At 39.3% G+C, this 24,366-nt stretch overlaps 2 protein-coding genes across 2 annotated transcripts in view; one reads left to right on the forward strand and one right to left on the reverse strand.

The window, feature by feature from the left end:
* Positions 1 to 18,787, reverse strand: part of XKR6 (XK related 6) — a 229,052-nt gene extending 210,265 nt beyond the window's left edge. Inside the window, exon 1 of the mRNA XM_044062781.1 lies at positions 18,595 to 18,787. Coding sequence (XP_043918716.1) covers positions 18,595 to 18,778 — 184 coding nt within the window. The 5' untranslated portion in view covers positions 18,779 to 18,787. The remainder of the gene's footprint in view (positions 1 to 18,594) is intronic.
* The window catches only part of HAUS3 (HAUS augmin like complex subunit 3), an 800,246-nt gene that overhangs the window by 508,462 nt on the left and 267,418 nt on the right, over positions 1 to 24,366 (forward strand). The window lies entirely within an intron of this gene.

Raw genomic sequence — 24,366 nt, forward strand, 5'->3', positions numbered from 1 at the left:
ACAAACTGAGAAGCCTGAAAGAAACACCTCCATAAATGATACTCTGAAGGTCTATTATTCTAGCTGCATTAAATATTAGCATCCAAGTACAGGCAAAACAGTGACCACTAACATGCTAGACAGCAGGCATACAAAATGATAGCTAATGTCTGCAATGACAACACAGAGTCAAAAGCCACATCAGAATGAAACCAAAGTTCTCCATCCATTCTGACTCACTCACCATCTCTAGTATGATCGCATGACTAAGGCAAGGTGAATAATCAACATTTCAAAACTTGTGCTATTGGAGCTAAACATTCAGTGTCTGAAAGAGAAACCTTGTTGATGGTGCTCCAAATGTCTGTCATTTTACTGTGTTATATATTAGCATCCAGGAAAAGGAAAAAACAGTGACCAGCAATAAGCTGGGGAAAAGGCATATGAGATACTAGCAGGTCTCTGTAACAGCAATATAAAAAGAGCCAATGGCCACATCAGAATGGAGCTCAGATTCTTGATCCATTCTAATAGACCTAGCTCACTCACCAGTTTTGGTATGATTTTGTGTGTGTGACATTTGAAGAATCCACATTTTGAAACTTGTGCTAGTCGGATTCAATAATCGGTGATGCATAACAAAAAAAAAAAGAAAAAAACTTTAGAATATAGAGCCTGAATGCATAGCCAGCTGGACACTTTCTGAATTAACCATTCTTACACTTTAGCAGATGTGGAACAATCTCAAAATATAAGGTCTATGGTAACATCTTTAACCCTGCAGTCTGAGTGGAATAGCTCTTCACATTATTTAAAGGTGTGCAGTACCCCCCAAAAGAATAGCATAATTAAAAAAAAAAAAAAAAGGTCATGGATCACAGCACCTTAAGACCAGGAACATCAGCTGCCCACATTATGCACCATATGCATCTGGAACTATCCGTAGAAGGAGATGATGCATCATATGCATCTGGAACTACCCCTAGAAGGAGATGATGCATCATATGCATCTGGAACTAACCATAGAAGGAGATGATGCATCATATGCATCTGGAACTAATCCTAGAAGGAGATGCTTACAGTCAGACAGTGGAGTAGAGAATAAACCTTGTATTAAACCCTTGTAAATTCGAGATGTATTCAGTTTAGGAATAGAGGAGGTTAAGACTTTCAGTCTGAGTTGAGCTTAAACAAGGAAAAAAGATAAGCCAATCAAGTAGCATATCACCATTTGTGAAATACTTTTAGAGCTCATTTGAGCTTAATCCCAATTTCTACTGCAAAACCTGGAAGGATGTATACACTCTGGAGTGGCCTATCTTCTTTGTTACATTGTTCAGCCAATTAATTCCTCTCTCTTCCCAGCCTGGCTTTCTGAACAGCTTTCATTTTACTGTGTTTTAAATCTGAGCATCCCCATACTAGTTCTGGGAGATGGACTTGTACATGTTCCTTAAAACCTTATGGATCACAGCGATGGAGTACCAGTATTTAAGATGTTTAAGAAGGACCCTCTCATGTTACCCAGCTGCCCACAGTGGTTCAGCATTTGTGTCACACTTACTCCATTCTCACCCATGTGGAAGAGTATACTCTGTCATAAGCAAACAAGAGCTAAAGTGAAAAGCCAGAGCAAAGAGCAGGCAGTTCAGGATATCTAGTCTTAAAGACCTACTAAGGCTTATAGTGACATCTCTCCTGATCTTTTTCCTTTTATAATGCCAGATAAACTGGGACGTCTATAACAGCTACTTGTTTCCTGAAGAGATTTCTGTGTGCTAAAATAAACTGCAGAGACTGGGCAACACAAAGTTTTTAACCAAAACAATTAAACTGAAAAGAGGAGGAATACACAGCTTTCTGTCACACTGCACCCATAGGAAGACCTTCAACCAATTCTCCCTGAGGTTAGGGTCCACCACAAAGCTAAGATGGAGGTGTTAGGGGTTGATATAGGGGTTGGGGGTTAATATATTGGTTAAAGTGTTTACCTCACTGGCACAAGGTATATTTTTTTATTCTCACCTTTGGAAGATAAATTTGCTAGGATTGAAATGATCTACAAGGGCAGCTAGTCAAGTATTTACCTTTGAACATGACATGACCCCAAGGAACATAGGAAAGCTTGGAATCCATTTGAATGGAAAACAGGGAACTGAAACCTTCAGATTCTCAAGCTTATGACTCACTGCAAAAAAAAAACAGTTTTGATTGCATTCAAACACAGCCCTAAGACTACTGGAAATTAACTTAATATGGAGACTGCACAGGACACATGCTGCAATAAGTCTTTTATTAAAATAGTGTAGTCATCTACAAAAAGGGAAAATCCTTCTGTTGAGCCTTTCTTGTTAAATGACCTATTTAGAGATTCAACAACCAAAAAGAACAATGTAAAGAGCAGGCAGCCTTGTCTGGTGCCCTAGTAAAGCTGGGCAGGTTATCCAAAAAACACTGTGACTTTATATAGTGCATGGGTGACTCAAAGGTGCACATTTTGATTATTGTCAAATGCCTTCTCAGCATTAGTCAATATAACAGTATCTGGCTCCAGGACTATCCTCTAGCCTTGTAAATAGCATAAAGTGCACAGATGGCTAGTAGTAGACCTCCTGGATATGAATCCTGCTTGTGGGCGTGAAGGATGCAGGAAGTCATAACTGATTTAATGTATCTGTCATTATCTGTGTATAAATCTTAATGTCAGCATTAAGCAGACATACTGGCCTGTAGTTGTGGGGTTTTGTAATGTCCTTGTTTGTTTGGGTAGCACTGCTATAACCAACAGCCGTGAAGTAGGACTGATTTCACTTTAATCCTGGAAAGTACAGAGTAAGAGCATCACAGAATGATTAAGGCCATCTTGCAAGGCCTTATATACACCTCTGTATTAATCCTGTCAGGGCCTGGGGCTTTATGCATTGATCAGTCTGCACAGCATCCATGACTTTCTCACTTTCTCCTATTGGCTGGTGACATTAAAAGCTCAGATTGGTTGGAAGGGACTGTGGGCAGTTTAAGCTTAGACAAAAATCTATTTACCTGGTCATAGCAGATACATACCTAGATTCAAAGTCCCAAGTGTGTTTCATATTAATAAGAAGTTGTCTTGTACTTCTAGCAATGTGATACATATAGTTTTCCAGGTGTTTTTTGTCCCCATGCATAATAATCATCAAGTCTCCCCATTCAGACTCTGCCCATTTTTTTCATACCAAGTATCTCCAGTATGGCTGCAAAAGCATTCTCGACGGACCAACATCTGTGAGAGAGGTTGGGACCTTGCCAGTATACTGACAAGGTGGGTGTATTCAATAAGCCTTAAACATTCACCTGAGTGGGGGGAGGGGGCAAGTGAGACACATTACTATATAATTAGCTCTATGATTATACAGCTCCTCCTGATGCAAGTCCCATGCACTCACAATAATTGTTGCCGATTTAAGCAGTTTGGTAGTCAGATGCCCACCCCAGGGCCATCTCTTGTAATGTCACCCCTCCTCCAGGAGATTGTGATATTGGCAACCTCCTCCCTCCCAAGAGAGGCATGCCCATCCTCCCCATGCCCACTCCAACAGTTGTCAGAGCTGCTAATTGAACTTGGGTCATCTGGACCAGAGTTAGAGCCAAATCCCTCCACACCAATGGATTTGTCCTAGCAATCTGATATAGTAAATTATTTGCAGGTAATGTTCCAGCATTTACACAGGAGAAACTGAGAGATGGGATGTCTGGTTGAGTGAATGAGGGAACACTATAAGACATACTGTAATGATGACAGTTACAATTGTTATATGTCCTGTTTCACCACCAATGATCGCTACATCAGTGATTTGTCTGCGTTTTCTAGCAGGGATTCTGTAATGCTGTCCACAGAAGAAATCTATCCACAACCCATTTTTCCCATTCCCATTTTTGCACATGGAGTTAGGGTATTATTTCAACAGTGACAATCATCTACAGCCAAGGTTTACACTGCCAGGTGGCTAGCCCTGCTGCAGTAGTTCTTCAACACCACACACTCACACTTATGGCCATTCTAGAGTGTTCAAAACACCTACTGCATGTCTTTGGAATGTGGGAGGAAACCAGAGTACTCTATGAGGAAACTCACGCCAACAAAGGGAGGACATGCAGACTCTGCTCAGAAGGCACCTCAGCAGAGAACTGAACTGGGAAACCTCTTGCTGGGAGGCAACAACATTATCCACTGTGCTGCCGAAATGCTGAAGCTATATTTATTATTCCTATTGGCTCCCACCATTGCTGTGATCTTAATGAGAAGCTAATTTTTAATAATCTCCTTTTCTAATCCCTATTTTCTAACAGGTCTTTATTTCTCTATGCCTACCTTTATTTTATTTAATATTTTGTTTTATTTTAATATTTTCCCCTGTCTACTTTATGCCCATCTGTGTTATTAGATCATCTAGCATGTTGTGTCTTAAACATTATCATTCCTTTGCTTCCCCTTATCCCCTCTTCATTCTCTTTCTAACCTCATTTTACCTCTGCTCATATATATAAAGACAGATAAATATGTTTGTGTGTGTGTGTGTGTGTGTGTGTGTATATATATATATATATATATATATATATATATATATATATATATATATATATATATATATGTATGTATGTGTATATATGTATATATGTATATATATATATATATATATATATATATATATATATATATATATATATATATATATATATATATATGTATATGTATGTATATGTATATATATATATATATATATATATATATATATATATGTGTGTGTGTGTGTGTGTGTGTGTATGTAATATATGTGTGTGTGTGTGTGTGTGTGTGTGTGTATATATATATATATATATATATATATATATATATATATACATCACACATGCATCAGTGGCCCACATTAACAAGCCAGCACTGAGGATCATTTCAAATATTTTTATTAGACAACAATTACCCTGCAGACTGTAGTTTTGCCCAAACTGCACTTTTTCAGAGCATACCTTACACGGATTGGTTACACTAGGTGATATGCATTGAAAAAAGTCTGGTTTGGATGAAACCATGGTCTGCGCGATTATCATTGTCAAATAAAAGTGTTTGAAATGATTATAATTGCTGGCCTGTTGGTGTGTTTTATATATATAAATATATATATATATATATATATATATATATATATATATATATATATCTATATATCTATATATATAATTTACCTTCAGTTGGCCGACTAACACCAGTGTTAACATCCTGACGGTAAATCGCTGTACACTGAAAACAGAAATGTTGACTTCCTAGTGCACATGCACCAAGTCGCTTCTTCTCACATGCAAATATTACTTCAAAAAAAAAAAAAAAAGAACATAACATCTTCCCACACCCCTGATAACTATATATACACTAACTCTGAGATTGCGCAATCCCCAAGGATAGGAGATAGTCCCCTACTTAGGGATTGTCGATCTTGCACACCTGTTTACAATTTGTATAGCCGACCAAATGCAGATGATTAAGTATCTGCATTTTACACTGTTTATTGCACTTTAAGTTACTAATTGTTGCAAATTGTTTCTGTAGGCTACACACTAAAGTGCGCTAGCCGATTTACAGCATTTATAGCATTTACTGTCTGTTTTTTTCCTTATCTCTGTAATAAAACAAAAAAAATCTCTTGTTTTCCCACTTTACTGAACTAGAGTAGTCCAGTTTCAGAGTTGCTGATCCCTGGGCTTTGTTTTTAGTTCCTGTTACTGATCCATTGCCTTATTAGGAAGGAGGGAAGTTTCTTTGCTTACCAGTGGGAGTGGGAAGCACTGAGCTTCCTTTTTGTCCGATTTTGTGAAGTTTCAGCCAGAAACTAGTAGTCCATTGGTCGTTTTGGGCCAATTCCTAGCTCCCTTCAGCCCCCTGCTATAAAACACGCTAAACTGTACTGCTGATCTAACCAGCATATCCTATAACTGAAAAGTTCATCTCTACTTGATTCCCAAGTAGACTATTCTCTATCTGTAAAGCCTAGCACTTACTCCTACAGTACTTGCACCTTGATAAAGCACTCTTATTATAGATAGTACCCCACCAGCCTAAAACCCACTTCCCCGAGTCCTTTGAAAGTTCTTTATCTACTACTTCTAGTATGTCGATCAGTTGCTAGTGTCCTCTCCAGCTCAACTGGTGAACCTGGGAATATTGAGGCAATGTTACAATTGCCTCATGTACACAGACAATCCTCTCCTTCTCCCACAAAACACAAATACATGCGAGATGCAACTATACGGCCAAACTGGAGGCTGAGCTCTCTCAACATAGGACTGGCAAGACCAGACAGGAGGAGAAGGTAACCACACACAATACATACCCAGTCACACATGGTACCATCACAACTTCAAATCATACACATACTCACACAAAGACATACTGAGGCTCTGATCAAAAATTTACCAAAACAGCAGAGGCCACCAAAGCAGACACCCAAACAACTACCACCTCATGACCCAACACATGCAACACATAGACCACACAGTCAGAGTGTCAAACAGTCACAGCCCTTAAGGCCAAACAAAATGCCAGACACACTTGTCATTGGTGATTCCATAGTCAGACACACTGACGTCCGCTCACCAGACTGAGTAAGGAGAAGGTCACAGTAAGCTGCCTGTCGGGCGCTAGAATCCGCCACATAACGCAAGCACTCAGGTCTCTCAACAGCAGGTACAAGTACGACTCAGTCATTGTCCACGCTGGTGTCAACGACCTGAGCTCCTTGGACTACATGAAAAGGGACGTCGAGGAGCTCTCTGATTATGTAGCCCAGGCAGGTATGACCCTGACCTTGAGCAGTATCCTACCTTCACCTAGAATGATGCCACAATACAGTGATAAGATGATCAGCTTTAATAATTGGCTTAAATTCTGGTGTCATTCAAAGGGGATCAATGTCTGTCTGCCTGGGATGACATGCTGGACAAGCCACGCTGCTTCGCGGGGCTTGCACCTGTCACCCTGGGCTTCCGGATATTGGCAAAGGCTGTTGCCACCCCATAGTGCCTTTTTAGGCAAGGCTCAAATTCTAAACCTACCACCCTAGAACACCAAAAGGAAAAAACTAAGGGTAATGCTGCTCAATGCCAGAAGTCTCAATCTCAAGATGCACGCTCGAGGCCCTTCTCAATATGGAGAACATCGATGTTTGTGCTGTGACAGAAACCTGGTTCAAGGCTCCTGAGAGCACCCCAGCACTAACAGGTTTCACCTCATATCATCCCGACAACACCAAGAAAGGTGGGGGTGTCCATATTCATAACGGACACACACAGCTCAAGGTTGGTGGCAACGCCGCATGCATCGGAGACCATCCAGGTGCAATTAACCATAGGGAAGACTGCTCTGCAATTTGTAGCATGTTACAGGCCACCCTCTCAAACTCAGGAACCTCACATGGCCTTCCTGAAAACATTGGAGGGATAAATGTATCTCCAAACACCATCATACTAGGTGACTTCAACTACCCTAATATAGACTGGGAACACTACTCAAGCCCGAACACTCTAACCCAAAGATTCCTGGAGTTCATAAACTCAAATGCCATGGAACAACTAGTCACCATCCCCACAAGAGGTGAAAACATACTTGATCTCATCATCACGAACATGGGATCAAAATGTTCAACACCGGAAGTATACCCCTCACTGGTGAGATCAGATCATAAACTAATCTCGCTGGAGGTCCTCATCCCGCCCCACCTGAAACAAAAAGACCACAGTGAAAAACTTCTCAAAAGCCGATTTCACACTTCTAAAAACTAGTGTGGTCTCCTTTAAGGCCCCTGAGCCAGTGGTAAACATTACTCAAACCGCTGAATCACTTACAAATGCCTTCTACCAGCACCTACAGGACTGCATGGATCAGGCAATCCCAAACAAAACTAAGACTCTCTGTACCAAAGGCAAGCGTCCAGTCTGGTGGACCCCAGCCATAAACAAGCTCTACAACAAAAGGAGGAAGCTACTACAAGATAGAGCAAAATCCTTGAAAGGTAAGACACCTTTGATCATTATAAGTAAAAACTAAGAGCTCTCATAAAATCATCAAAGGCAAATTTTGAGAGAAAAATGGACTCTAAAGACAATCATAAGGCCTTCTTTAGCTATGTTAGAAACCTAGGAGGAAACTCCCAGATATGCTCAGAATTAGTTCAAAATGATGTGAAAATTACTGAACCTACACACATTGCTAACATACTGGCTGACAGGTTCAGTGCAAACTTCTCCCCTCCCCAAAAGGAGAGATATCTATTCCAAAGGATTGTAGCCCCCAAACATCTCCAATGCCCAGGTGAGAACTGCCCTCACTAAGGCAAAAACACAGCATCCATGGGACGGATGGTGTCCCTGGCTGTGTGCTTCATGAACTCAAATTAAACCCACAGTTAGGACAGCTGTTTAATCTTAGCCACACCTCAGGATACATACCCAAGGTGGTCCCACTTCATAAGGCGGTGCCTCCACAGACCCTGGAAATTACCGCCCCATTAGCTTGACAAGCCTTATCTGCAAAGCCATGGAGAGGATCATAATGGAACTCATAAATAAAGACATAGGGAACTTGCAGACTTTGGATCCAACCCAGTTTGGCTTTGTCAAAGGCAGATCCTGCCTCTTAAACTTGGTTGACTTTTTCGAGACAGTCAACAAGGCCATTGATGAGGGAAAGGCAGTCCATACAGCCTACCTCGACCTGGCAAAGGCCTTCGACACAATACCCACTCAGGTATCATCGAAAAACTCATCAGCTTGAATGTAAACCCATACATCACAAGATGGGTTGCAAACTGGCTAGCGACAGAACCCACAGGGTCAGAGTTGCTGGAGCCATGTCAGACTCAAAGCCTGTCACAAGTGGTGTCCCACAGGGCTCAGTCCTGGGTCCACTCTTGTTCGGCATCTACTTTTCTGAAGTACAAGCAAACACAGGAGGGTTATGGCTGACAAAGTTTGCAGTTGACTGCAAACTGGGCGCCAAACACATCTGACACAGATATCCTCCAGGAGGGCCTCACAGAAACGGATAACTGGTGCCAGAGCCATGGCCTGAAGTTAAGCCAAAAATGCATAGTCATAAAACAAGGTTACCCTAGCTACCATATAGGTGGCAACCCACTGCCCACAGAAAAAGTCATCAGGGCTCTGGGCGCCCAAGTTGGCAGTAGTCTTTCGTTTGACACTCATGTTGCTAAAGTAGTAAGGAAAACCTTCTATATCGCCCACCTGATCATGAAGGGATTCACATCTAGATCAAGGGAGGTCATCGTCCCCCTGTACTCATCACTCATTAGACCTATGATTGAGTACAATGCCCCGTTCGGAATGTATCTGACCAGACACCTGATGCAGCTTGAAAGGCCCCAAAAGTTCCTCACCAAAAGGATAAAGGGTCTCAAAAATATATTTTTGCTGCCCGACTGAAAGAACTCCAGCTTTATTCAGTCTCATACCGCTTGCTCAGAGGTGACCTGTGCCTGACATATAAGGCCATGTCAAACCCAGATTTGATGAATATGCTTCACCTCAAAAAATCTAGATCCCTCAGAACCACAAGGGCGGGAGACTTAAACCTTGACACGGTTATAAATAGAACGTGCTGGAGGGACAGATTCATCACCCAGAGACTCCCTATGCTATGGAACAAAATCCCGGTACATGTGAGGCAGAGCACCTCGCTGGCCTTGTTCAAGAGGAATCTTGACCAATGGATGGGAGATCGCAGATATAGGATTACTTCAGTGTCACTGCTTGACAGAGGCACAGAAAAATGATAGGCATAGTTTTTATTCAAACTAAAGGCTTATAAATGCCCTTGGGCAGATAGCCTAGTATGAACCTATGAACCTATGAACCTATGTTGATGAAGCCTGTCATTTGAATGCAGTTTGGCAGATTCAAGCCCATACACAGCATGACATTTACCTCTTCATTCAGCTGGTGTAAGCACTGCAGTGGACCAGATATCTCAGACTTATGTGGTTGAAGTGTGGATGCTGACATCCTTTTGACAGCCCATACTGTTGATTGGATGACCAGTATGTTACAGCTACAGATCCCTATATTGTGTATGGAAACTTTGGTATGATGTACCATATATTTGGTACATAAATTACCTTGAAAAACCCCAGTGGTTTCTCAATAAAAGAAATTCTTGGTATGAGCATACTATGTTACTCAAAGCATTTAAAAATCCTATCCTGCTCTGCCTCCTTCAGACTCTTACAAGGCGATCTGTACCGGATCTAAATCTATATCACAAAATAAGTAGAACATTCTGGTTTGACTGGTATCTCTTGCAAAGAATTTCACACATATAGGACAAACTTTCTGTAAAACAAAACACCTTCTCCACAGTCTTTAAATCTAACTAAGATGTCCTAGCCCTCACAGTTCCTTATGGACAGAAAGAGTAAATAGTTGAGTGTAGTACTGGGACTGCAGTGGTTAGACTTAACTATACCCTAGCATCAAACTATGAACTCACCCACTCACCCACCCACCTCCTTGAGGCCTGTGCACACAGATCCATACAAACAGCAAGGACTGCAGCTGAAATTGAAATGATCATTTGCTAAGTTTGTTTAGTCTTTTAGGAATGGTAATTTTATTTATACAATAGGCTGAAACTGATTAAAAGACAACTAGTAGCCTTGCTCAATAATGTCTTGTACTAGTTACAGAATCACAAAACATGGCAAGGTGTATCAAGAGTAATGACTTGTAAGGGTTATATATTCAGGAATGAAATTGTGCAGGATACTATAAGTGGTTGATGAAATTATTTAAATATTTTTGGAAGACCAAAAAAATACACATGCCAAAGTTTGTGAGATTGTAATGAAACTTATGGTCTAACACTATCTGTTATGGCTACTGGGAGGGAGACATAAAGTCTAACTGCACAAAGGAGTAAGGGTTAGTAATATATTTATATTACTATTCATTTAGCAAGGATGTTTTCAAAGAATAAATTTTAAATATATTTGTTTTAGCCAACTAAATAAACAAGTCATTTTTTGTACATGTTCATCTATAACTTGTGTCATAAAGGAGAGGTTGGATACGGGTCTATGTCAATTGATCAATGAACAACATTGTCAGTCCTAGTTGTTCGAGATCACACAAACAGCAAGGCAGTTCGTTGACCATTTTGAATGAGATTATGGCACAGTGAGGACTGAGGAATGCACCCCTTTTCCCCAGTATAATGTGATCTCAGAGTTATTATATATAATTAACAGAGGGGTGCAGTTTTTTTTTTTACTTGTGTTTGTGTTGTTTCTATTGATCAACAAACTGCCCTGATGATCATGTGGTCTCAACCATGTGGGTTTCGACATTGTCATTCTTCAATCAATTAACATAGACCCGGTCGGAAACAACATACATATGGCAAATTGTCCGTACCCACTTTTTGAGAGAAGGAAACAATAACTTGGATCAGCCTTTAATGAACTCTGCAGTCAGAGTACTTTGCAATATGGCAATGGGTAGAAAAGAACATAAACTGTTGTCCAAGGTTATTTATATTCATAGAAAAATGTCTAAGTATGTGTTATATGGATAAAATGACTATGTATATATTATTTGCGTAGTGAGCAGTTATTACAGTTTTTGGTGACTGAAGAATAGTCAACAACGACCTTACATAAAGTAAGCACATCCTTATTTGTCTTTAAATCTAACTTGGATGAACGGATGGAAAACTATGAATTTATCCCAGGTCTAGTTCTCCCATCCCTTACTGTCAGGTTCACAGGTTAATACTAGGCTGATTACCCTTGTGGGCCATTTTAAGTATAGGCAGTTATTCTGTTTGAGAATCAAATCCTTCACCTTCTGTCTGTAAGGAATTACCTTAACCATTATGCCAACCCTCAAACTAACAGAAGGTTGTCAGGGATACTGTTACTTACTCACCATTTCACTACTGCAAATTGCCCGTGGGAAGTAAATGTTTGAATATCACTACAGTCAAACACAATGTCAGAGAGGTCATGGTTATCCACATTGTTAACACTAATTACAAGGAGACAGTGGGGAGTAGTTTAATGCCTGACTACCCAGGGGTAGTAGAACTCTAAATCTTCTCTTATATTTGTGTGAAAGGACATTCTTGATTCACCAGCGTACCGGATAATAACTTCATTAGCTCTCTGTACATGTTATACTTCTGCTTACTGAGCAGCTTAAGATATGCAGGTCACCTAAGACTGACTTGCTGTTACAGTTTTCTCAGCAAACACATGCACAAATCTCTGTGAATGTGGTAACAATGTCACATTTATTCTTGTACATCTATGAACATATTCTCTCAGGACAATGCTGCCTATGTGGTCTTATACACACAACTCCCACCCATATAATGGAGCACATACGGTATAAATGTAGAAAGGGTGTTTACAGATTTTAATGCTCAAGTTTAATACACTATCACCACTTGTACAAAATAAAAATTCAGCATTCTCAGAACACGAAGCTAAGTGCTTCTGTCTGTGTCATTTATTTGCTGGGGTATTTACAGAGATATGAAAATGATGTCTATACGAATAATTAGTATAATGTAGGAAGCAAACAGTGGTCATAGTAAAACTTGCACAGCATAAAGCTAAAAACATTGGAGATACTAAAGATGGTGTCCAAGAAGTATAGAATAAACTTCCTTTATAAGGCATGCACATAGTTTCTAAAGAGGAAATGGGCATTGCAAAGAAATCATTGTAAACTAACTGGTCTGAACTTAGAATGATGCTCTAGTCTGTTAATATTTAAGTCAACTACATTCTTTCGTTTTTTTTTTTTACATTAATCTTTTTTTCTCCATCTTCAACTCATTTGCAAGTTTACAAGCAATGCAGTCCTCATGCGTGGTGAACAAAATCATGTACCTAAAATGATGCTCCCTTCTATTAATATTCAACCATTTTCCCTTATTTTATATATTTTTTACATCTTTTTTCATCTTCAGCTCATTGGTGAGTGTGGAAGAGAGGTGAAGAAGAGAGTACAGGCAGGATGGAGTGGTTGGAGAAGAGTGTCAGGAATGATTTGTGACAGACAAGTACCAGTAAGAGTGAAAGGAAAGGTCTACAAGAGGGTAGTGAGACCAGCTATGTTATATGGGTTGGAGACAGTGGCATTGACAAAAAGGCAGGAGTTTGAGCTGGATGTGGCAGAATTAAAGATGTTAAGATTTGCACTGGGTGTGACAAGGGTGCACAGGATTAGGAATAAGTATATTAGAGGGTCAGCCCAGGTTGGAAGGTTTGGAGACAAAGCCAGAGAGGCACGATTACGTTGGTTTGGACATATGCTGAGGAGGGATGCTGAGTATATTGGGAAAAGGATGCTAAGGATGAAGCTACCAGGTAACAGGAAAAGAGGAAGGCCTAAGATAAGGTTTATGGATGTGGTGAGAGAAGACATGCAGGTGGTTGGTGTGACAAAGCAAGATGCAGAGGACAGGAAGAAATGGAAACAGATGATCCACTGTGGCGACCCCTAACGGGAACAGCCGAAAGAAGATGATGATCTCATTTACATGGATACAAGCAGTGCAGTTGTCTTGCATGGTGCACAAAATCATGTACAGGTAACTGCATCCTGTCTAACGTCTACCTTTCTTATGCTTTCCATTTCTTACTTTGGTCATAGAAAGGCTACTTACAGTCCAAGACCAGTATTAACAATTCTCATCTCAGTTCAAACTTTTTGCACTCATCTAATATATGGTCTTCCATCTCTTTACTGTGATGAATGCATTCAATAATACCAGTTGTAGTACTATTCATTAATCAGTGGACAAAACATTAAACAGTCTAATAAACAACTGATTTTGCAGAGCCTATCTGCTTAGCAATCATTCACAAAAGTAATTATGTACAGAAAGGAAATGTTTTGTTTTTCTTTCAGGTTTTCCCGGTTAGGGGTCACCACAGCGGAACTCTGGTCTGCTAATGATTGGCAGTAGATTTTTGTGGTGCTGAGGTGCAAGCTCGACGCCTGACCTTCAATGAAGGCACGCCCATTCACGCATGTCTTTCGAACGCTACTCGACCTCAGGGAGGACATGCAGACTCCACAAAGAAGGCGCTCCAGTCGAGAATCGAACGGGAGAACCTCTTGCTGTGACGCGACAACGCTACCGCTGCACCACCACGGCTATGTACAGCAAGGAAATAAATAACCCAAATAATAACAATGAAAGTATGGACAAACTGTATATTTGATTGGGGCAACTTTCAGTGGGATGGTGACACACTAACAGATTTGGCTAACAGCCATCAGTTCTATGTACTCTCATTTGTTATTTTGCTCTGGGTAGGTCAACCATGGAAGCCATATGCTTATAAGTTTTGGTTTCTTCCTTAGTAAAGCTTTCTCTTCTTCTTCTGTTATCCTCCTTATCACTTAATGGTTGAATATTTGAAACAATGGCAAATGTTAGTGTTATACCTTAAAATTAGCACATTTTGGAAAAGAAGCACCCCCTTAACACACACACACATGATGTAGCTTTTTACACACTGAAGCAGAGGTGGATCATGGTCAAATGGGACCACAGGTGGGTAATGGATTACCCCCTCCATACACACACAGCAGCAATTCCAGTGCCTCATTACTTGTCTGTTTCTCCCCAGTTACCATAAACACTGTTAAAACATATCAGGGTACATACTATTTTCTTCTGTACTTCTATAATGATTAGAGATGTTTGGATTTAATTTAAAACTTTTATTTCAAATGTTATAGCACAAACACTGACAGACATTTGCTAAACAAAATAATACAGTCTCACAGTGAAAATAGACTTAGCATTACTGGCAAACTTCTCTGCCCTTGAAACTCACATTCATTGAAATGGCTTTGAATCCACATTCAAAGAAAATGCATCAGGCCAGTGGGGGATTACATTTAACTTTGGGCTGTTTTCAAACCATAGGCCCCTTGCACACATTTTTAGTACCACACATATATGCACGTGATCTCTGATTCACCTTTGTGATTGTATTAAATTATATTCCTTTAATAATGCAGCACCTATGCATGTGTTCTTTGATTCACCTCATGATTGTATTATTAAATTATATTCTTTGAATAATGTAGCACGACTTTTTAGAATGTGTTTTAAATTTGTAGTTTTGAACATTTTTGCAGTAAGGAATGAAACAAAAAACATTAGCAAATAATTACAAAACTGCCCATTTCAGAACAATTCAACCATAACAGGCCACTTCTGTCATTACAATCTATCAATATCGGTCGATCTGCACAATCTCCACAGAAGTAAAAGTGATATACAAAAATGGGAAAAGTGGTTGAGGATGGGTGGATGAATGGATGTATGGATCTAGAAATTCAGTGTTTGCTGCCATTGAAGAATAAATTGCCTATGTTACATTAAAAAATTCGGTATGCTCGTAATATTGCAATAGGGAATGGATGGCAAATCGACAACAGGTGCTCGTAATATTGCAATAGGGAATGGATGGCAAATCGACAACAGGTTCATAGTTACTAAGCATCTCATCCGAAGTAGGACACACTCAGGACTACAGCATCTCCAACCCCTCTTAAAATACAACACAGTATTAGCAATCCATCTATATGGTATGGTAGTAGATCCTACAGCCTTTTGCATCAAAAGCAAGCATGCTATCTATTGTGTTACTAACACTGCTTTCAAATTCTATAGCGCAGTGATGACCATTTGCTAACAAAACACTAGCACACGGAAAACAGACTTAGCATGACCAGCAGTAAATTTCCTTTCCACTGAAGTTCACTATTCCTTGAAAAAGCACTGAAAAACTTTGGTACTTTTCCGTTAACAGGGCAACAGCTTTTCTGGCCAAGTTGTAAGGTTTCCATCATCTGCAACTGATCAAGCTGGTTGTATTAGCTTGACATGTGAGGCCGAATATGGATTGTAAAACAGACCAGCCACTTTCGTGGTTGCATAAGTATTCACTGCAGCTTCTTCTCATTTACCTCATTAGGAACAGAACATTTTCAGATGTGCTACTCCCTTAACAGGACAACAGCTTTTTTGGTCTCATTTTACTGTTTTCCTCATCCTGCAACTGTTGAAACTAGTCGTATTTGCATATGTGTCTTTACGACATTGTTTTCAAAAATAGTAAATGTGAGTAGTCTGTCACTATTCGCTAATGAGACAACTGAGAAGAGGCTGCAGTGAATACTTATACAACCATGAAAGTGCCTGGTCGGGTTTAAAATCGATACACTACGTGAAGCAAAACAAAACGGAATTCGTTATTTTAAGGACTTCTCCTTGAAGTCACTGGGCAATGTCTGCTGGTCTGGTTATACATTGCTACAGAGAAGAAATCGAAGCAGACTCCAATCATAGAATCACCGCTTTTAAAAATACCAATTGAATTCTTTGATGGTGGACTCATCTTCTTACAATGCAATCCTTCACACATATTAAATACACACACAAAAAAAAAAAAAAAAGCGGCGCAATGAATTTCAGCAGTTTGATTCATAATTCCCCTTCAGAAGAGGGAAATTTCACTTATTTTGATGTTTTTGAAACTGCATATTTATGCTAATATCGAGAACGAACAACAAGTTTCCTTATAACAAAACTATTAACGAGGCCAAAGAAGCTGTTGCCCCGTTAACGGAAGAGTACCAAAACTTTCAGTTCCTTGAAAATGCACTGAAACTCACAATTCCTTGAAATTGCACTGAGGTAGTTGGTGTGATGGAGTTGGGCTCTTTCTTGTCTTCTGTAACTAAGGTATAGGGTTTCAGCCTACACACACATAGCCTGGTTGGAAAGGCAGGCTATCTTGCCAGGAGTCAAACTGTAGTACAAACCAGTGTAAGGCAGTATTCACCTGTAATAGTGGTATCTGTATCCTGAAAACATACCACATAGCTACTGACATCACATCACATAAAAAATTACTGCAGATATGGATTCGACTGTTTATATGTAATTTTTTTTATGACCTTAGTATGTGCCTGTCCAGGTAGCTCAGTTAGAATATTTTGAATCCGGTAAGAAGTTCATGCAGAATTTAGTGATGTCAGAAAGTTTTCAGTTCAGCAAAACACAAAAATGAAACTTTAACAAAATAACTGAATGTTAGTAGGAAAATGTGGCTGATTTTGTTCTTTTTTTTGCTTATTAATCATTAACTCCCACTGTGGAATGTCTCCTGGTCACCAGCTGGAGAATTTGTTAGTCTACCTACTAATTTCATCATCCACAGCTAATCACAGCAACCTAACACACAAGACTTGCATCAAAATTGTACTAATCCAGTTTTTCTTAAACAGCAGCCCTCTTCCCAGTCATATAAGTAATGACTATTCAGTGAGGGTCCTGGAAGATGCACTCTTTAAAGAAAAATAACGAATACCTCCTAAAATCCAGTACAGCAACAGGCTTTCCATATGGTCATATATAAGGGAATAACCTCCATTTGTTAGGAATACTTTCTGCACTATGCTTTGTTAAGAGAGAATCCTTGGCACTGGTAAGTTGGACAGGCACTTCAGCAGTTAGTGCTTTTCAGCCAGAAGAATCAATTAATTTTCAAAGTTCTTCATTTACCATAGCCTTCCTGATGATGCCTAGAGTACCGGGATAGGTAGGAAGCATGGCTGTCTATGACTAATATGGAGAAGGAAAAGGACATCCCAAAAACTGTATCCCTTCTGCGCAGCAGGTGCCATCTTAGTCAATATAGATGAGAAGACAAGCAGCAGGACTTGAGCCTGCCATCTGAGCACGTAAAATATTGTAAATGTAGGAATATCAAGCAGTTCAGTTACTGATCATGAAAACCTTTATTTCAATGTGTAAAGCAAAGAACAAAACCAAAAGAAAAAGACCTGGGAAAATATGAAGATACTGAGATCCCTGGGCCTGCAAAGCAATCATTGTGCAGATGCTAATTTCACATTTCATTAGAGTAAGGCAGCAAGGTCAATACTCTTGAGGAAAGACAAGCGTCTTAGCATAACATGAGACAATAACCCAGGAGACTGATTCAGAGATGAATAAATGGCATACAATAGAAATATTGCACTATAAAGAAACTTTTCCAGGTCAGGTGATAAAACATTTTTTTTGCTTCAAGCCACTCTAAAAAGAAATATAACTAACAATATTTTTTTCTTCAAAACACAATTTAAATGACCAACAAACCCACATAACATATACCCTACCAGAAAACCTCATTCTCAGAATAAATTCATGTTTAGAGAAAATCCAAGATGTATAATGGATCAGCTATAGGACTCATAAGGCCTCTTTATGCATATTTCCCTTTCAGAATAATAATTCTGAAACACTGAGGGACTGAGTATTCTACTATTCTGTTATTCCTTAGAATGCAGGGTGCTGTATTACTTTACAGGCTATAGCTTAAAAAGGCAAGCTCTTATTTGTTAACTCTTACTTTTAGCTAACTTGATAAAACAATGTGTTTTAATTTTAAGCAAAACAAATGGAATGGGTTCTTGCATAGAAGAAGAAATAGCAGTGATGGCCACAAAAATAAAGAAGCCATCTTGTATACTTACATGGCAGCGTTTCTGCCCGGTTCTTTTGGATCATTATGCAGAGTTGTAGCACCAGTTGGGGGGCACTCTCCAGGAATGTTTCCAGGAGGCGCAACATGTTAACATCTGCATATTCGTACAGCATAGCCCAGTAAAAACGACGCTGATGTTCCTTCTGTCGCTGACTCTGAATACCCAAGTACATTGTACGGATATACCTGTTACAAAGAAAAAAGAGCATGTCAAAAACCACAAAGTAATAAGTCTAAATAGCTTGTTCTGTACCATTCTGTTAATACTCTACACTCAAAAGCAAATTCAGTTCAAATTCTAAGAATTTTTTGTCTGTACCTTATATTTTTTGCACGTTGACTTGTATTCACTAATCATTCTTTCTGTAAACTCCCGAGATATTAGACTGTTTCTAGATGCAGCTGTTCTAAAGCCAGTAATACTTTAAGGCATTCACCAAATGTTCATTTCTCTTTCCTTCTAAGACATTCACTCAGTGTGCCATAACTTCCATCATATCTCAGATATATATGCATATATATATATATATATATATATATATATATATATATATCTATATATATGTACACACACACACACACACACACACACACACACACACACACACACACACACACACACATACACACACTATATATAGACATATGTGTGTGTATGCTCCTGCTCTACTCCTGGCTGACTTAACCGTGATATTTCTACCCCTGATTGGCACAACTACCAAAACCCTGCACTCCTTTCTTCACACCCTTTTCTCTACCCTCTTTTTCTTCTTATACAAAACTTACCACAAAAATCTATATTCCCTGTAACTCTACTCTAAACTCACTTCCCTTATTTATCTTGTCCCTAGCTCTGCTTATACCGCTTCCTCACATACCCATCCTAGCTTACTTATACTTCCTCTCTAAATCCTTACAGTTGACCTTTCAGCCAAGCTAATCACCTCCCTACACTCTTCCCTCATCTCTTCACAATGCTTTTTCTCTTTTATTATAATATAATGGCTGTCAACAGCATATACCTTTATCAAATTACAAGAATAACTGAAGAATAATATGCATTACCCTATGTAAGAATGTAAAATACCTATACTCTATTTTAAAGAAGAATTTATTATATGTTTGTACATGGATGTTTGACTGAATTACTCTATGTAGGAAGTTAAAACTGCTTGGATGTATTCTTCTGTATATGAAGTTAAGCTACCTACTCACTGTATAAATTAAAGATATAGTAATATGTATATACATAGATTTCTGTAGGTTTGGAGCTTTTCTCCCCTAGCTGGCCTTTGCTGAAAATGGATACATTTGACCCAGACAGACTTCCCCAGTAAACACATGTCAAACAAACAAACACACATATAAATAAATAAGTGTATGTGGACTGAATTTGGCTGACTCTTCATTTGGTTGACATCTGTTTAGCCAAAAAAATTCAATCAACTAAACAGATGATTGACAGATGCGTGAGATTGTACAATTCTTGGGGAAGGGAAATATGCCCTTTCTTCAAGCTTGTGTGATCTCAGAATATTTAATTAGCAGGGGTGTGAGGGAATATGTAAATTGTGTGAATACATATTTGTTTTAGACAATTCATCTAAACTTTCAGAACAAAAACACAATTAATTAATAACACATTTGCGTGAAAATATTTGGTCTAAACACATTTAACTGATAGATGGGAAGTACTGACAGAGATAATCAGGAAATATGCTATATGGAACAAAGTGCCCGCCATGGCATGCTATAAGCAGTATAAAATAGAGATTCCCCTGTCCAGCATGTAATGCAGATTACTGTTTTCCACTGGAGTTCACTGTAGGTGCAATTTCTAAGTGTGTGCTGCCTGGGATGCTCTATCTTTGAGAGATTTCTCCCTTCTTAGAGTTGGGCCGACCTTGGAGTTGGTGTATTTATATATATATATATGTTTGGGGCTATGGAGGGTATGCAGTTAACTTTTTCACAGTTAAGTGGTTTGGATTTTATTGTTCAGTATTTCTGAAGCTCACAGTTTTGATGCTCGGCATTCAGTTATAAATCCTTCTACAAGCAGAGAGTGCTTTAGAAAGAACACTAATACTACAATTCAACCAGATAGAATTCTGTACGTAAAACTGAACAGATAAAAGTCTGCTGAACTGAAGCTAAGGAAGCTAAGTACAGAATCCTACAGATGGAATTTGACATTCAGAATTGTAAACATGGAATTCTACAAAGAATGAAACAGCTTCCCTTGTAGATGATTGTTTTGTTAATGTTGTTTATTCAAATAAACTGTGCTCAGATTAAATATTTTCACACACAAATGTGCCACTGATCAATTGTGTTTTAGATTAAAAAGTTTAGATAAATTGTTTGCAACACAAATGTATATTTACACAATTCAAATATCACCATATATATGTATATCTACATCTATATATATATATATATATATATATATATATATATATATATACATACACACACACACACACACACACACACACACACACACACACACACACACACACACACATACACATACATACATATAACATACACACATATATCTATATCTTTTATATATATATATATATATATATATATATATATATATATATATATATGTTTCTCATCTGTCCTGAAACAGTTTTTTCCCCCCTCCGTCCCACCCTATTCTTGTAGAGTTGTTACAGTTGGTGGCTTTGCAGTTCCCCACCCCTACTGTAAATTTGATCTGGGACACCCCTCCCAGTCTGGTGTTCACTCTACTTAATACAGAGAGAACATTTGAGAAGGTCAACCCACTTAGGTTCTTAACCTCTGCTCCTCCTTCTTCTCTCCTTGCACTTTACTAAAAAAATAATTGCACTTTATTTTGCTTTTGCCTCTTCTTAAAAGTACTCAATTGTATTTATTCTGCTGCATTTATTACTCCTTAAGTAGTAGCCTGATTAAATTGTAACTGTTATTCTAAGCCTTTCAGTTTAAGCACTTGGGCTTCAGACCAGTTGTTTTACATTAAGAAGTTTTGTGGTCTGCACTGTTGTGCAGGACAGGTAGCTTACATCCTTCTAAATTGGGAATTGCTGATTGAAGGCTCAGTGTCTGTTACTCTAAAAGTGTATTAGTTCTGGTTTAAGCACTTGGGCTTCAGGCCAGTTATTTTACATTAAGAAGGTTTGTGGTCTGCACTCTTGTGGGAGGAGAGGTTAGATTGTGCCCTTCTCAGCTGGGAATTTCTGGTTAAAGGATTATTGTGCCTGCTTATTTGAACTGTTTCTTTCTGAAATTGGTACGCCTTGTTTGCTGTAGCATAGACTAGATTCGGACATGCTGAATCTAGCTTTGTTTGTTTGTATAACTTGAGCACTAATCCAGGCCATTTTTGGAGAAGGTTCCCCTGCACCCTAGTGGCAGGAGTGTGCAGTTAGAACTTGTCTGATTAAAGACTGCTGGAACAGGGCTCGGTTTTGAGCTTTTTTACTGGTTAATTGGGTAATTTGTTTAAATCAGTTTACTTGTTTTCTATTGTTATATAAAAATGCACTTTATTCATCTGCTTTTACTGTATTTGTGTTTCTTCCTACTTTATTGCATTTATTCTGATACATTTATTACTGCTTCTTAGTAGCCTGATTAAATTGTAACTGTTATTCTAAGCCTTTGGTTGAAGCACTTGGGCTTCAGACAAGTTGTTTTACATTAAGAAGGTTTGTGGTCTGCACTGCTGTGCCAGGACAGGTAGCTTACATTTTTCTAAGTTGGGATTTGCTGATTGAAGGCTCAGTGTCTGTTATTCTAAAAGTGTATTAGTTCTGGTTTAAGCACTTGGGCTACGGGCCAGTTATTTTACATTAAGAAGGTGTGGTCTGCACTCTTGTGGGAGGAGAGGGTAGATTCTGCCCTTCTGAGCTGGGAGTTTCTGGTTAAAGGCTTATTGTGCCTGCTTATTTGAACTGTTTCTTTCTGAAATTGGTATGCCTTGTTTGCTGTAGCATAGACTAAATTCAGACCTGCTGAATCTAGCTTTGTTTGTATAACTTGAGCACTAATCCAGACCATCTTTTTTTGGAGAATGTTCCCCTGCACCCTAGTGGCAGGAGTGTGCAGTTAGAACTTGTCTGATCAAAGACTGCTGGAACAGGGCTCAGTTTTTAGCTTTTTGTTGGTTAATTTGTTTAAATCAGTTTACTCATTTTTTACTGTTATATTAAAAAAAAATTGCCGCCTAGGTAGGGTTAAACTATTCCTGGCACCATAAAGTCTGCTCTTCAAATTTTCCCTTATAACTAGCCAGTTTTTTAGTTTTAGCACTCAAATCTGTTTCTTTGAGCTCAGTGCTTGTTCAGAACTCGTTGTAAGCACTAAATAAGCTACAAATTAATACAGCACTCAATTTTCCTCACTTGTCTAGAGGAAAACAGTTTTTAGTACTTAATAAATAAGCACCTATCCAGGCATGTCTAAGGGTCAGCTCCCGGTGTTTTCTCCTGTCTACCTGATGAATCTGGGCATCTTGGGGCAATGCAGCAAATGCCTCATGTACACAAACAACCCTCTCCTCCTACCACCCAACACTAAAACCTGTGAGAGATGCACTTATATAGCCAAACTGGAAGCAAAGCTCTCTTCACCCAAGACTGGACTAGACAGTCAAGAGGAGAAGGTAAACACTTGCACCACACCACACTCATCACATAGTCCCTCAAAACCTACACCACCACAATACACACATAGCAACACAAAACACACACCTACATTCACGGAGGCTCTCAATAAAAATCTGCTCAAGCAACAGAGACCTCCAAAGCAGAAACGCATGCAACCTCCACCCTCCAACACAACACAAATGACACATAGCCCGCAACCCACAAACTCAGTGTGCCACTCAACCACAGCCCATAATGCACAACAATGTACCCAGCAAGCACTCTAGTCATAGGTGACTCTATAGTCAGGCAGACTGATGTTCCACTCACCAGGCTAAACAAGGAGAAAGTTACTGTCAGCTGCCTGTAAGGTGCCAGGATCTGCCACATAACGCATGCACTCAGGTCACTCCACAACAAGAACAAACATGACTCTGTCATTGTCCATGTTGGTGTGAATGACCTGAGACGTACCTAGAAGCTCTCCGATCTTGTAGCCCAGACAGGTATGACCCTAGCCCTGAGTAGCATCCTGCCATCACCCAGAATGATACCACAATACAAGGACAAAAAAATTGACTTCAACAATTGGCTAAGCTTCTGGTGTCATTCTAAGGGGATCCAGTATCTGTCTGCCTGGGAGGACATAATCAACAGACCACGATGCTTTTCCAGAGATGGCCTGCAACTGTCGCCCTTGGGATTCCGGATACTGGCTAAGGCTCTTGCCACCACTATAGTGCCTTTTTTAGGCAAGGTTCAAATGACAAATTCACCACCGTAACAGGTACAAGCAAGCAAAATCTGAGGGTAATGCTACTCAATGCTAGAAGTCTAAACCTCAAAATGCATTCACTCGAGGTACTCCTTAAAATAGAGAACATCGACATCTGTGCAGTGACAGAGACCTGTTTCATGGCTCCAGAGAGCACCCCTGCATTAATAGGCTATAGTTCATACCACACCTTTCGGCCACCTAACCTGGACCAAAACATTAAAGGTGGAGGTGTGTCCATATTCATTAAGGATGTCCACACCTCAAGGCTAGTTGCTCAGCATAATGCATCCGAGATTATCCAAGTGCAACTAACTCTGGGCAAGACCACAATCCAAATTGT

This window comes from Protopterus annectens, chromosome 2.part1 (assembly GCF_019279795.1).
Source record: "Protopterus annectens isolate FY-2018-M chromosome 2.part1, PAN1.0, whole genome shotgun sequence".
In the NCBI taxonomy this organism is placed as follows: domain Eukaryota; kingdom Metazoa; phylum Chordata; order Ceratodontiformes; family Protopteridae; genus Protopterus; species Protopterus annectens.